This window comes from Microtus oregoni, unplaced genomic scaffold (assembly GCF_018167655.1).
Source record: "Microtus oregoni isolate MIOR12 unplaced genomic scaffold, Mior012 000086F_ref0000336, whole genome shotgun sequence".
Classification (NCBI taxonomy): Eukaryota; Metazoa; Chordata; class Mammalia; order Rodentia; family Cricetidae; genus Microtus; species Microtus oregoni.
The window spans coordinates 2,833,976-2,849,855 of NW_024544552.1; the positions used below are offsets into that span (position 1 = coordinate 2,833,976).

General features: G+C 41.7%; 1 protein-coding gene across 4 annotated transcripts in view; it reads right to left on the bottom strand.

Annotated features, from left to right (window-relative positions):
- Positions 1-14,390, bottom strand: part of Dcaf8 (DDB1 and CUL4 associated factor 8) — a 38,504-nt gene extending 24,114 nt beyond the window's left edge. Inside the window, exons 1-3 of one of the 4 annotated variants that reach the window (XM_041643544.1) lie at positions 14,141-14,353; positions 13,158-13,225; positions 11,658-11,750 (exon numbers count right to left, since the gene is read on the bottom strand). Coding sequence is in view for 1 of the 4 variants with exons in the window: in XM_041643541.1 (XP_041499475.1) it covers positions 11,644-11,714 (71 nt within the window). In the remaining 3 variants the exon portion in view is untranslated. Of the gene's footprint in view, positions 1-11,643; positions 11,751-13,157; positions 13,226-14,140 lie in introns of all 4 variants that reach the window. The other 3 variants (XM_041643541.1, XM_041643543.1, XM_041643542.1) reach the window with 3 other exon arrangements.
- Between the last annotated feature and the right edge of the window lie 1,490 nt (positions 14,391-15,880).

Here is a 15,880-nt window from a genome sequence, read left to right on the forward strand (position 1 = left end):
CCCCTGAAGTAGTTGTCTCTGTCGACACGCATGCTGCGGCATACTTGTATATCAAGTATGTGCACGTATACACACACACACACACTCTCTTTATTCTCTCATATACACACACAAATTATGTCAATACAACTACTACTCTTGAGAGATGCATAATTCTCCTTAGTTTCAGTCAAAATTAAATACAACTAATTCAACTCTAGTGCAGAAACTGCAGTGACCACCTACAATGTATATATGGAAAGCATAACTTCCAATGTGATAGCATTTGGAGATGGAGTCTTTAGGATACAATCAGGTTTAGAGGAGGTTATAAAAGTGGATAGCCTCATTTTAGGATTGTTACCTTTGTGAGAAACAGTCCTTTATTTCTCCCTTTTTCTCTAGCATGTGAGGGCACACATGGAGGCAGAACTCCAGAAGGTGAAAGATCTCCGTGGCCAGAAACCATCCACACTAGTACATTATATTTTACCCTCTAGAATAAGAGAATTAAATTCTGTTGTTTAGGCCACCAGTCGTTATTTTGTTCTAGCAGCCTGAGCCATCTTAAGATAATACCAAACTAAAGCAGACAGAAACAATTAACTGTGCCCTACAACTTTAATATCATAGCCACTGCAGAATCTCTTCCATTCATCAACAAATATATTTTGATTCAAGCCCCAACCACCTTTTTCATTTTTCAATGTATTACATACCCCAAAACTCTCCATTGTTTCCACTCTGGTCAATTAACATGTAAAATATGGTCCAGAACAAACCATGCTGAGCTGAAAGAGCTGAGGAGATCACTGTCTCAGGTAGCAGGAGGAGTTTAGATTAGCTCTACTGCCTATACTCTAAAAATAGCCCCGACTCCTGCCAAACTGAAGGTTAAAGAGTAAACTATTTGAGGATGGGGGGTGTGTGGATCCAGGTGTTATTTCAGTAATAAATCCAAGTGATCTAGTGTTTTTTTCCTGTATTAATAATAGAGCTTAAGTTTTTTAGCTAACTATATGACAAACTATTAACTAAATGTCAGCAGAAACATAACCAAGAATCTCTTTTTTAAAAATTGTTGGTGAACAGGTTTGGTGGCACACATGCTTTTAACCCTAGAACAAGAAGCAGAGGCAGAAAGATCTCTATGAGTCTAAGGCTAGCCTGGTCTACATGTTTGTTACAGGGCAGCCAGGGCTACATAAGAAACCCTGTCTCAAAAAACAAATAAATAAGTAAAAATAAAATAAATAAAAAGAAAAATTCAGGACTTCCTTACTGATGAAAGTTCTATATACCAAGCCACACGTGCTAGAACTGGCCATCACAACACAAACAACCTTGACCCCTAAACTGCATAATATCCATAAGCAACAAAAGAGGTATAGCATGTATATAGCATGTATACAGATGTATATAGATGTATACAGATGTATATAGATGTATATAGATGTATACAGATGTATATAGATGTATACAGATGAATACAGATGACGGCAGAGCACAAGCTCAGCACACGCAAAGCTCTGAGTTCAATCCTAACATCCCTAAAAGTAAATAAATCAAGGGATTCATACAACTTTTACAAAGCAAACAATGGAGCTTATCTTAGTAAACTTTGATTAGATAACTATTTCTTAGCATAGGAAACAACCAGAGTTTTAAAATTAATAAAATGGATTTATCAAAGTTAAAAGTCTTTCCAAGAGACTAGACAATAAAAAGGTAAGCTACAGACTCTTAAAATATCTATGAAACAAATGACAAACAAGAGTAATCAAAATATATTTTAACACTCTTTTACAAAAGCCTGGCATGATGACGCATGCCCTTTATCCACTAAGAAGGCAGACCTCTGGGAATTCAAGGCTAGCCTGGTCTACATGGTAGGTTTCAGGCCAGTAAGGGCTACAGAGTAAGTCCCTGTCCTCAAAATTAAAAAATCTACAACAAAAAACTTCTTACAACATATAATGACCATTTGAGGAAAGATCCTGAACTTCATCATTAATTAACTAAAACTGCTGAGACTACACTACCCATCTTACAGAGGATCAAAGTTCCCTTTCCAGAGCCCACACTGCACGGCACCACCACCTCTAACTCCTGTGGGATCCAATGTCTCTGGCCTCTGTGGACACCTGCATTCCCCAGACACATACACATACCTAAATGAGGTAAGGTTTTAATTTCCACTAAGAAGACAGATCTGCTTTTCTAGATCCCATTATCATCTGTAATTAATCCTCCTTTCCTTATTATCAATTCTTGTTTCCAAACAAAACCAGCTCATTTAAAATTCATTTTCTTCTGGCTCTTACAATCTGCTCCCCACCCCAGATGCTCCCTAAGCTTTAGGTGCTGGAATTGTGTTGTAGATGTTATCTGCTGGAACAGGGCACCAGGTGATCACCTGTTCTCTACTGTGAGGCTACATCTAGAAACTAAAGAAGCTACACCCATGAAGCCTCATTGTGGCCGCCTAAACAAGACCTGAAGAAGGATAACACCAAGAGACAAGCTAACATGGAACGGGAACCCTCACCAGGCCCCAGCCCTAGACAAAGAAACATTGACAGGGGAGAAAAAGACAATGGGAAAAATAGTCTTCCTCAGGGAAAAGAGCCCTAGTTCATTATCCAATACCAAGTGATCAGACCTGAAATAATATACATACAAGTGATATTAAACAGACTGAACTGGTTATATTTATATATTTAGAAGTGTGTATGTGTGTAAAACAATAATTAAAGAAAAAGAGGCCATGAATTTGAGCAGAAGAGTACAGGGAGGCATTGAAGAGAGAAAAGAGAAGGGAGAATATATACAATTATATTTTAATTTCAAAAACTAAAGATACTATCCAGATGATGGTGGCACACGCTTTTAATTCCAGCACTTGGGAGGCAGAGAGGTAGATCTGTGAATTTAAGACAAGCCTGGTCTACAGATCAAATACCAGGACAGCAATAGGCAGGGTTACACAAAGAAACCCTATTTCAAAAACAAAACCAAACAAACAAAAAAAAAAAAGATACTTTAAAAAATAAGTTAAATTTTTTATTATTATATTTATTTATTTATTTATTTATTTTTTGGTTTTTCGAGACAGGGTTTCTCTGTAGCTTTGGAGCCTGTCCTGACCAGGGTGGCCTTGAACTCACAGGAATCCACCCATCTTGGTCTCCTGAGTGCTGAAATTAAAGGTGTGTGCTACCACTGCCTGGAAAAATTAAGTTATTTACAAGAGAAAATGTTCATTTTCTCACTTTAATATTTTTCTTCCTCATAACAAATAATTCTCCAAGCCAATTTTCTAGTAATATTGCCAGTTACATTATTATAGTATACTATTCACTATCCTATGAGCACTGAAATACAAAGCAGGAGATTCACACTACATAAATTATGTTTATTGGGCCAGGTGTGGTGATGCATACCTTTGATCTCAGCACTCAGGAGGCAGAGGAAGATGCATCTCTATGAGTTCCAAAACAGACTGTCTACATAGTTAAGTTCCAGGGTGGCCAGGGCTATGTTGTGAGGTCTTACCTCAATAAATAAATAATTGAAAAAAAAATCAAGTGTTTATGGGAGGCAGGACTTTGGGTTACTTTCTTTTACTAAGTATTTGAATGGAACAAATAACCATCATTTTATCCTTTTGTACACTGGATACAGGAACAGAAGGAAAACTGGGTATTTTGGGATCAGGGCATCTATTTTCCACTGTGCAAAAATCTGACAGCACAAAGCAACCCAACTGTACAGAGGTGTTGGGTAATCTAGCCACATTATAAGACTCTTGAACTACCGAGCAGTTACTGAGACAAGCAAACTGGTACGCATCAATGTACCAGTTGATAAAGCTGAAAATACATTCTTATTATTATTTAAATAGAGTCTCAGCATAATTCTGGTTAGCCTTGAATTTACAGAGTTCTGCCTGTCTCTTCCTCCCCAGTACTGAAATTAAAGGCGTGGGCCACCACACCTGGCAGAAGCTGCAACTAAATAATACCTCTATAATCCCTTGTATAGCCTTTAATCCCAGCACTTGGTACAGAGAGTGAGTTCAAGCATGTGCCCATTCCTCCTTGGGTATCATCAGGAAGGTTATTTTGGCAAAGATAAGGCAGGGGCTGAATAGATGGCTCAGAGGTTAAGAACACTGGCTGCTGTTTCAGAGGTCCTGAGTTTAATTTCCAGCAACCACACGGTGGCTCATAACCATCTATAGTGGGATCTGATGCCCTCTTCTGGTATAAAGTCAATAAACCTCTCATATACATAAAATAAATAAATCTTTTAAAAAAAGATGGGAAGACAAACCAAAATGGAGAAACGAGTTTAAAAGCTATTATAGTTGCTAAGAGATTGGTGGCACATGGAAATAATGGGAAATGGACATTAGAAACACTATAGGGTAAACAGTATTTGGCTTCAGAAAATAATTCTAAAACTAAAAGTTAAAGACACATTTTGAGAACACAAATGCCTCAAATGACAAGTTGGCACCTGGAAGACTAATTCTAGTATGTTTAAATCCAAGCTGACATGTTATGAAGGTAGTCAGAACCAATGCAGAAGATGTAGAACTTAGACCCACGTGGTAGGAGATGATCAGCTCCTGCAAGCTAGTCTCCTGGTTTCCACAGGCACATCATGGCACATGTATACACACACCCACTCAAGTAAAAACAGAATTCAAATTTTTTGAAGAAATAAATTAGAGATAGATATACTGAATTACAAATTATCTAAACAGAAATTTCAAAATCAGATACCCTGTAATCGAAACCTTATTAAAAACAAACTAAATCAGTACCTAAGACTAATTAAGCTCTAAGAAAGAAAGTTCCAGGCAAGAATCTTAGGAAATATCTCTTCTTAGAGAAAAGACTGGGAACAAAAAGAGGAAAATCAAGGGTAAAAAGACTTCACTGGGCATGGTGGCTCATGCCTTTAGTCCCAGCACGTGGGAAGCAGAGGTAGTCGAATCTGAGTTCAAGGCCAGCCTGGTCTACAGAGTGAGTTCCAGGATAGCCAAGGCTACACACAAAGAACACTGTCTCAAACAACAAAACACAACTGAAACAAACAAAAAAGGATTCATGTTTCCTCTTACTTCCATCACTACAAAGAAACATTTGTATAGTACGAAAAGATTCTGAGAGTGAGAAGCTATTCTAATGGAATTACCTAGGGAGCTTTTTTGGGGAGGTGGCAATTGAGACAAGGACTTATGTAGCATATACTCACCTGAAAACTTGCTATTTTAGCCCAGATTTGTCTCAAATTCAAAGTCACCCTCCTGCCTCAGGCTTCTGGGTGCTAGGATAACTAGGATAACAGTGTATGCCACTGTGCCCAGCTAAGTGACTCTGTTATTCAAGGACTCAGCTATTTCTTTTCCCCATCCAAGAATCATAACACACTAGGATTCATCAGGCAATGATGGCACACGCCTTTAATCCCAGCACTCAGGAGGCAGAGGCAGGTGGATCTCTGTGAGTTCGAGGCCAGCCTGGTCTACAGAGTGAATTCCAGGACAGGCTCCAAAGCTATAGAGAAACCATTGGGGTGGGGGTGGGGGGGAAGGGGACCCCATTAGGAATCAATTAACTCTCAGTCAAGGCTGTACTGATGGCTCACAACTTTATCTCCAGCACTTACGAGGTGGAGGCAAGAAGCTCAGAAGTTCAAGATCATTCTCAACTAATTTAAGGTCCAGACTGGACTACATAAGAACCTATATTTTTTTAAGGGGAGGAGGTGAGAAAAAAACTGTTTATTCTATGGATTAATGTCCCATTCTCTATGTTAATAATACCAAATGCCAGAGCTTATCCTTTTGGGCTTTGATTTTAGTAGTGTTGCTTTGGAGCATGTTAAGAATGCACTCTAGGCCTTTAAACCCAGCACTCGGGAAGCAGAGGCAGGCAGATCTGTTAAGAAGCCAGCTTGGTCTACAGAATAAGTTCCAGTTCAGCCAGACTGTTACAAAAAAAAACAAAAAATTTTGAGAACAGTCAAACTCAGTTATCAATTTAAGTGAACATAAAGGATCATCTATTCCCACTGTTTCCATTCTGATTTACCTTTCCTATCAGAATTCTGTCCCCATTAACACTGTTGGTCATTCATACTTCCATTTTCTTACATCACTGAACTGTACATTACAGAAATTAAAAAGTATGACTCCAAACATACTACTTAAAATAAAAATAAACAGGCTTAAAACAACAATAAACTGGGCATGGTAGTGCATGTCTATAATTTCCACACTCAGGGGGCTAAGCAGAATGAGTTTCCAGCTTAGAAGGTACACAGAATACAGCAGTACTGGGCTGGCCTGAACCACACAGAAAGACCCCCTCTGGCACCAAGGTTTGCCTGAAGTTCAGAGATTAAAACAGGCAGCCACTAGTTCTTACCTCTACCTCAGTCCGAAAAAGCGATCCTGCTTCCAGGAATCTCAGAATGAGACTGTGAGTGAGAGCTGTCTTATATACCTCTCTAGGGCTGGGATTAAAGGTGTGTACCACTACCACCTGGTTTCTGTGGCAAACTTGAATCTGGGCGGTGGTGGCGCACACCTTTAATCGGTGTTTAACAAGTTTAACTTGGGAGGCAGTACCAATGGACGTCTCTGAGTTCAAGGCCAGTCAAGGACAGCCAAGGTTACACAAAGAAACTCTGTCTTGAAAAACCAAAATAAAAAAAAAAAAAAGGAAAAAAAAAGTCACTATACCTCTCTGTAAATTATTTCTGTGTCTGTAAATTACCTCTTGCCCATATTCCTGCAAGATGGATTCTGGTGGTATCCATACTTTAGTCTGTGGTAGGCTCCCTATCTGGGATGATATCTGTTGTTTCTCCACATGCAAACTTTTGTCACACAACACACATGAACATAACATAAAAACAGATAAGCCTTTAAAAAATATATACAAGTTCAGTGTGGTGTCTTTCTGATGATCCTTTATTAAGCATATCTCAGAAGCCACAGCATAACACTCTTGTTCTTTTCTTTGGGAGGGGGGATTTGGGGCACGCAGGGTGCACACACTGCCCTTACAGTCAAGATTCTCCTGCCTCAAAATGGATGGAGCTAGAAAACATTATTTTAAGTGAGGTAACCCAGACACATAAAGACAATTATCACATGTACTCAGTCATAGGTGGTTTTTAAACATAAAGCAAAAAAAGCCAGCCTACAAACCACAATCCCAGAGAACTTAGACAATAATGAGGACACTAAGAGAGACTTACATATATATATAAGCTACATTGGAAGTAGAAAATGTAAAAAGACAAGATCCCCTGAGTAAAGTGATGGGGGAGGGGAAAAGCAGGGAGGGGAGCAGAGGAAAATGTAGAGCTCAATAAATATTAAAAAAAAAAAAAATCAAGGCCGGGCGATGGTGGCGCACGCCTTTAATCCCAGCACTCGGGAGGCAGAGGCAGGTGGATCTCTGTGAGTTCGAGACCAGCCTGGTCTACAGAGCTAGTTCCAGGACAGGCTCCAAAGCCACAGAGAAACCCTGTTGCGAAAAAACCAAAAAAAAATCAAGGAAAAAAAAGATTCTTCTGCCTCTTGAAATACCAAATACCTGAATAACTGGTACTTCAGGCATATACCTACCTTTACCTTACTGAGAATCTTCCTCTTTTCATTTAAAGGAAGCACTTACAACTGCTCTTTGTAATTTGAGTTGCTAACAACACTTCTTACGTTTAGGGGCCATTTACTTGAAGACAGACCCTAAGACAGCACAAGTGGTTTGATCACAGGTAGTAACTAAGAGATGGCTAGTGACTACAACTCAGATACAGGACCTGAAATGATTCAGGTCCCAGGAAGTTGGGGTAAATTCCATCCTGCTACCTGGAAAAGCAATATAAAACTTATCAATAGTTTACTTTGTACTTTGCCAATTAATATTTTTATCCCATGGTTGACAAAAAAAAAAAAAAATCCTGCCGGGCGGTGGTGGCGCACGCCTTTAATCCCAGCACTCGGGAGGCAGAGGCAGGGGGATCTCTGTGAGTTCGAGACCAGCCTGGTCTACAGAGCTAGTTCTAGGACAGGCTCCAAAGCCACAGAGAAACCCTGTCTCGAAAAAAAAAAAAAATCCCAACTACAAATCATGGAGCTCACTGTACACATGGTTTAAGACCTCCACGCCTGCTACTGATCTCATTCACTCAGGTGCTTGGATTCTAAATAGGGAATCCCATGATTATCTCACGATTTACTGATAATCTATTTAAGGAAAGAAAAAGGCAAATTCAATCCCAAAGACTCAAGAACTCCAAAAATAAATGAATAAATTTAAAAACAACTCTAACGCCAATGCTATATAGTAGAAACTTCAGACTGGATCTCTTTCTCTCTCTCTCGCCCTTGCTTTTTTTTCTGACAGGGTCTCTCTATATATAGCTCTGTCCTGAAACACACTGTGTACACAAGACTGGCTCCCAAACTCAGTACCTCTGCCTCCTGAGTGCCAAGATTAAAAATGTGCACCACAATACTCAACACTTTGGATCCTTGCTGCTTTTTTATAACTTAGCTATTTCCTAGATCAGTGTAACTTTTATACAGCAAGAACAATATAGTAGTAAATCTACCAATAACATAGTTTGACTAGTCATTTGATTTTAATAACCTCTAATCTAAAGTCAGGCGTGGTCATCCATACCTATAATGCTAACACTCAGGACACTGAACAGTGGTGGTGGTGGTGGTGGTGGTACCGAGTTCAAGGTCAGTCTGAGCTACCGAGTCAACTCAAGATGAGGTCCTCTCAAAAAAATAAAACCAGGATGGTGGTACATGCTGTGATGGCATTAGGAAGGCAGGGGCTATCTAAGACTGGAAGTTCAGTTCATGCTCAGTTACATAATGAGTTTGAGGCCAGACTGGGCTACATGAGAGTCCATCTTTAGAAGTGAGGGAGAAAGAAACAACAAAAAATCCTTATTCTTTGATAATAATCAGAACACTGAAATGTCCTTAGAAAGACAAGAATTTTACAGCTGTGATTCACAGACTAAAAAATAGGATTCAATGTACACCAAGATGCTACCTAAAATCTTTCCTGCAGGTTTTGGAAGTGGGTGGGGGTGGAGGGTCCTTATCCAGGAAAAAAGGCAGTAAAGGGTAGTCAAGTTATTCTTTCAACATATTTCCTTTTCTCCTCCAGAGCCTTCATGCAACAAAAACCTCCAATCTCATAAAATACAAATGCCTAACTCATGACCACTGCCAAGAGTCCTGACATATCGATAGGAAATCTAGCCCCTAGGTAGTGGTAATAAAAGTTAATCAGCCCTAAAACAACAACAACAACAACAAAAAAAAAAAATCATGGTCTAAAAGTGCCTACTTACTGTACTGTCATCAAAACTTCAACCCTCTACTCTTCCAAAACAGATGTGGGGAAAAAAAAAAACTAACTAGAAAGGTTTAAAATTCTTTATCTGCACTATCTAAAGATAATGTAGATTCACTTGAGAAAAAAAAGTATTTCCTTCTCACATTCCTTTTTTTCAATTTTTTTTTTTTATTTTGGTTTTTCGAGACAGGGTTTCTCTGTAGCTTTGGGGCCTGTCCTGGAACTCGCTCTGTTGAACAGGCTGGTCTCGAACTCACAGAGATCCGCCTGCCTCTGCCTCTTGAGTGCTGGGATTAAAGGCGTGCGCCACCATCGTCTGGCTGTTATCACTTTCTTAATCATCTGTTGGTGAGGGTCACCGCAGGGCTCATCATCTTGGAGAAAATTATCCCTTTTTGCATCAAAACTGAATCACACAGGGGACAGTTACAAACTTGTGAACATTATAGCAGAAACGAATACTATAAGGTATGTTAACAGACCAAGAAGAAGAAATCAATGAACAAAGAAATTATTGATGGCTGGCCAGTGGTGGCGCACGCCTTTAATCCGAGCACTTGGGAGGCAAAGGTGGATCACTGTGAGTTCAAGGCCAGCCTGGTCTACAAAGACAGTTCCAGGACAGCAACAGCCAGAATTGTTAAAGGAGAAACCCTATCTTGAAAAAACAGAAACAAAAAGAAATTATTGATATTTAGTTTAAGAATGCATTTAGAGGGGCTGGAGAGATGGTTTAGAGGTTAAGCGCAGTGGCTGCTCTTCCAGAGGTCTTGAGACAACTCCCAGCAACAACATCTGTAATGAGATTTGACGCATTCTTCTGGCCTGCAGGCATACATAGAGGCAGAATGTTGTATACATAATAAATAAATAAATCTTAAAAAAAAAAAAAGGAAAGAAAAGAAAAGAAAAGAAAAGGAATGCATTTAGAGCCAGGCTGGTCTACAGAGCAAGTTCCAGGACAGCCTTGTATGGGGATGGAAGGGACAGAGACATATTTAGAAATACATATATACAAACATTCCCTAGTCTTATACTCAGAAATCAGGTTTAAAAGATACCTCACATGAGCACTTACAAAGCAAACATCTGATATGAACAATTAAAACTAATTTGAGGGAACTAGAGTTGGCTCAGCAATTAAAGTGCTAACTGGTCTTGCAGAGGACCTGAGTTCAATTTCTGGAAACCACACAACAGTTCACAACAGGTTGTAACTCCAGCTCCAAAGTGGTGCTTTCTTCTGTTCTAGCCTCCATAGGCACTGCCCTCAAATGCATAAATTCCCACACAGACAGACACATAAATCTTAAAAATGAATCTGAGGCTGTGACTCAGTAACAGAGTTTACTTAGTATACATGAGACATAGGCCCAGTTTTTGTTTTTCTGAGACAGGGTCTCACTATGTAGTTCTGGCTGTCATGGAACTCACTTTACAGACCAGGCTGGCCTCAAACTCACAGAAATCTGCCTACCTCTGCTTTCAAGTGCTGGGATTAAAGGTGTGCACTACCACCACCAGCCTAGGCCCCAATTCTTTTATAACAAACAAACAAAACAAAAAAACTGGGGCTGGAGAAATGGCTCAGAGGTTAAGAGCACTGGCTGCTCTTCCAGAGGTCCCGAGCTCAGTTCCCAGCAACCACATGATGGCTCACAACCATCTGTAACTTCTGGCCTGCAGACATACCTACAAACAGAATACATAATACATAATAAATAAATCTTTAAAAAAAAAAGGGGGGGAGGGCTGGAGAGATGGCTCAGAGGTTAAGAGCACTGGCTGCTCTTCCAGAGGTCCTGAGTTCAATTCCCAGCAACCACATGGTGGCTCACAACCATCTGTACTGAGATCTGGCGCCCTCCTCTGGCGTGCGGGCATACATGGAGGCAGAATGTTGTATACATAATAAGTAAATAAATCTTCAAAAACCAAAAAAAAAAAAAAAAAACAACAACAACAAAAAAAAAAAAACTGGAAGAAATTAGAAAGATGAGTGCTAAAACAAAACAAACACATGTAACTTCCTGGGCACTGGGCCCCACATCTGTACACAAGCACTTAGGAAACTAGAGAAGGCTTACAGTTTGCAAGATGAGCCTGATCTACATAGCCAATTTCAGGCCAGCCCAGGATAGTGAGTCCCTGTCTCAAAAATCAAATAAATGGGCTGGAGAAATGGTTCAGTGGTTAAGAGCACTTGCTGTTCTTGGAGAGGACCCAGATTTGATTCACAGCACCCATGGCAGCTCACCTATCTATACCTACAGTTTCAGGGTATCTGGTATCTGGCACCCTCTTCTGATCTCCTCCGGTATGAGTCATGAAAGTAGTGCACAGATAACCATGCAGGTAAAACACCTGTACACATAAAACTAAATTTTAAAAGCTGTACTTTTATTCTTTTTTTTTTTGTTTTTTGTTTTTTGTTTTTCGAGACAGGGTTTCTCTGTGGCTTTGGAGCCTGTCCTGGAACTAGCTCTGTAGACCAGGCTGGTCTCGAACTCACAGAGATCCGCCTGCCTCTGCCTCCCGAGTGCTGGGATTAAAGGCGTGCGCCACCATCGCCCGGCTTGTACTTAACTCTTACTTTTTTTTTGTTTTGTTTTTCGAGACAAGGTTTCTCTATAGTTTTGGAGCCTTGTCCTGGAACTAGCTCTTGTAGACCAGGCAGGCCTCAAACTCACAGAGATCTGCCTGCCTCTGCCTCCCAAGTGCTGGGATTAAAAGCATACGACACCACTGCCCAGCATATTCTTAGATCTTACATATATACATCATCATTAAAATTTTTATTTTAGTTCATAATAAACATTTTCTGGCTTGGGCATCATGTGGAATAAAACTTAGCAGAGTCACTCTCAAATTTTTCGTACTACAAATCATAAGGATACGAAGAACTGGTCAGACCGCTTAGCTTTTCTAGTAAGTCTTATGAGTCTCAAAACCAGTTCTACTCTGTACTACCAGAAATCTAAAAGCCTGACAGAAACTACATTTACAACTGTGTTCCGACTCCTTCTGTGGCTTGGCCCACTTTGATGAAAGCACAGGATGCTGTTTCCACTAATCAAAAGTTCTGTAAGCTAGCTACAAAAGGAGATACTTTTAACCAAAAATTGACCACTGTGTTTTGAAAAGTTGGACCTCTGAGACTATCTGGACTTGGACACCGACTAAATGGAGAATCACTCTTCACTCCTATGGCATGGATGATAACTTTTTGGGTCTGGGAGAAGAGATTTGAATTGACAAAAGGCTAACTACCTTTAATCCCAGCACTCAGGAGGCAGAGGCAGGCGAATCTCTGTGAGTTTCAAGCCAGAATGATATACAAAGCCAAGTTCCAGGACAGCCAAGACAGTTACACAGAGAAACTCTGTCTCAAAAAACCAGCACCCCCCCCCCCCACAAAAAAAAACTAAACAGAATTCCGGCAAGCCCATTCTCAATTTTTAAATAGTATAAGACATGATCCACACAAAGACAAAACACAGTGCAAATGAATTAAAACCAAAACAAACACCACAGAGGCAGAGTGCTCACTCTAGGCTTAACTCAAATCATTTGTAGTCACACAGCAATAGTTTAGGGTAGCAGGTCAAAACACAGCCAATTAAGTAATTTAACCAAAGCTGGAACAAAGTTACAATAGCGAAATTTTTGGAAACCATGGTAAATTTGTTAAGAGTTTAGCGATCTGCACTTGAGCATCAAGTAAGAGTCTGTCCCGGATTGAGGAATTGAATGTCTTCCACTCCCGCTCACCTTTCCTCCTTTTGTCACCGGTGTATGGCTGGCTCCTGAGAAAACTCTTCTGGAGGTCCACTGAATAACTGAGAAAAGTTAAAGTTTACATGGCAAAGGTGTCTCTTCTTCTGAACGTAGTCAAAATATTTATAACCACACTTTACTATTTTCTAGTCGGCCACAGAACTATTTAAAACCAGAATAACTTACTTAATTCAGTTGTGACTACTGAACAAAACCCATACATGGAACTTAAATACAAAGAATTAACACGAGACTTACAGGTCAGGCAAGTTATCTCCCAGTTCCACCAACACTAAGAAGTCATTTATCAGGAAAACCTGCATCTTTTCAACTCTACACCAAACCACCTCTCATCCACAAGCTACAGAGGGGAGAGGGGAGGGGGAGGGCCCGGCGAGAACGTGATAGCGCTAGTGCCGGTTTGTTTACAGACTCTACCAACAATCATGAGTCAGAAATTCAAGCCAGCAGATGCTTTCCAACTAATAAGGACCAACTGGGGCTGTTCTAAGGTGTCCTAAAAGATTTCGGGACAGGGGGAGGTCGACTAAGATAATCATATCACAAAGCATCCAAGACCAGACCTCAAGTATAAACTGCCAGTTTCTTGGACCTCGGCTTTCCGTACAAGGTGCTGGGCCTGAGAACTTGGGATGGGGGAGGGGGGCACACTGCGCGGTGGCCCTAAAGTGACAGGGAGACGCCGACAGAACCGGCTCCTCACATTATAAAGAGAGAAATGAGAGCATACAGATGGGTTACCGGACGAACGAAAAGTCCCCGTGAACTATGGGGGTTAGCTCTAGGGGGCAACCCGGGACTGACCTGGGCAAAGGACAAGCAGTCCTCCCAGCACTGACCCGGGTGAGGGGAGGAAGACCTAAACCCTGGGAGCTTAGGAAAGGGATAGGGCCCATCCTGCGGGGAAGCGGTCAGGGAGAGGGGGGGGACAGGCCGAGCCGGAACGAGACACGGACCGGGTAGGTCAAGGGGAGGGCGTTCGGCTGGGACAGTTACAAGCACGGGAGTCGGCGAGGCTCGGCGGCCCGCTTCCCGTCTTGGGTCATCCTTCTGCCAGCGGATGCTCCGACTGTTCCAGGCCCAGCCGCCCCGTCCACTGCCGCCACCAACACCGCCGCCATCTTACACTGGCCAGCGGCAGCCACCACCGCCGCCTCGGGTCTCTGCGCCTGCGCCTGCGCCGTCACGCTTTTCGGCCGCGTTTGCGACGCTGTGCTGGAGGAGACTGAGCGAGAACGGTCGCGCGAGCCCTCGCCTCCCAACCCCCCGGTGGCCGCGCAAGGGGCGGGGCTTACGGCCAACCGAAGCCGCGAGGGGCGCGTGCGCGCAGCGGAGGAGTCAAGTTGTTTTTGTGGTTTCAGAGTGGTGGCTTGGCTCCTAGTATTCAAAACACATGTGATTTAGGGCTCCTTAGTGTTGTGACGGAAAATGAACCTCACTTTCCAAGGGACTGGCAGGCAAGTCACTAGGCGTCCTCCAGTCCTGAGGTTCTAACTCTTCACACATTTTTTAAAATCTTTTTTTTTTGGGGGGGGGGGGGGGGGTTCCAGACAGTTTTTCTGCTGTCCTGGAACTCGCAATGTCGACCAGGTTGACCTCAAACTCAAGGGATCCGCTTGCCTCTGCCTCCCAAGTGCGCCACCACCGCCCGGTTTAAACACAGTATTGACCCTCAAAGCAGATGTTTTTGTTGTTTTTCTTTAAACAAGAAATGTGAGCCAGGTTTCAAGCTGGGCATAGTGGTGCACAGCTAGCACTTAGGAGGCTCAAGCAGGAGGTCAATCCAATCAGTAGTAAATTCTGGGCTAGAATGAGTCCTTCCCCCATCCCTAACAAACACACACAACATATACACAAAAATAAAATAGTAAATTTCCTTGTGGTATTCTTTTTCTTTTTTCATTTATTTATCTATTTATTTATTTTGGTTTTCCAGACAGGGTTTCTCTGTAACTTTGGAGCCCGTCCTGGAACTAGCTCTTGTAGACCAGGCTGGCCTTGAACTCACATAGATCTGCCTACCTCTTGCCTCCCGAGTGCTGGAATTAAAAACGCGTGCCACCACAGCCCGGCTCCTCATACATTTGTGTCATACTTGGTTCTTATTGGTCCCCTTCCCCAATAACCTTCTTTCTCCTTGTTGGATACCTTCAATTAGTTGCCCTTAGCTTTCACAAGTGTCTATTGCACTCCTTTTCGTTTCCTTATCAAGACAGGGTTTCTTTGTGTAACAGCCCTGGCTGAACTTGCTTTGTAAACCAGGCTGGTCTCGAACTTACAGCGTGTGCCAACACCATCCGGCCAGATCTGTTTCCTTTCATCTTCTCTTCCATTCCCTCCCTTTAAAATCTCTTCCTGACCTCTCAGGCTCCTTTGTATTTCCTGTTAAATACGAGTAAGTATGTGTAATGTGTATGTATGTGCCGGGCTTTGGACATGTTGAAAAAGTACTCTACCAAGTAAATTACAACTTTGTCCTTTTTCTTTTAAACAGAAGGTCAAGGTGCTAGGTTCAGACTCCTCAACACTGACCCATATCAATACCATTCCCTCCCTCCCTCCCCCACTTCAGATCTTTGTTTTTGAGACAGGTACTTAAGTATCCTAGGATAGCTTTAAATTTATATAACTACTGTCTCCATCTCCTGAGGGCTGGGCATGCACCACCATGTCTGATTTTATCCAGCAGTGGGAAT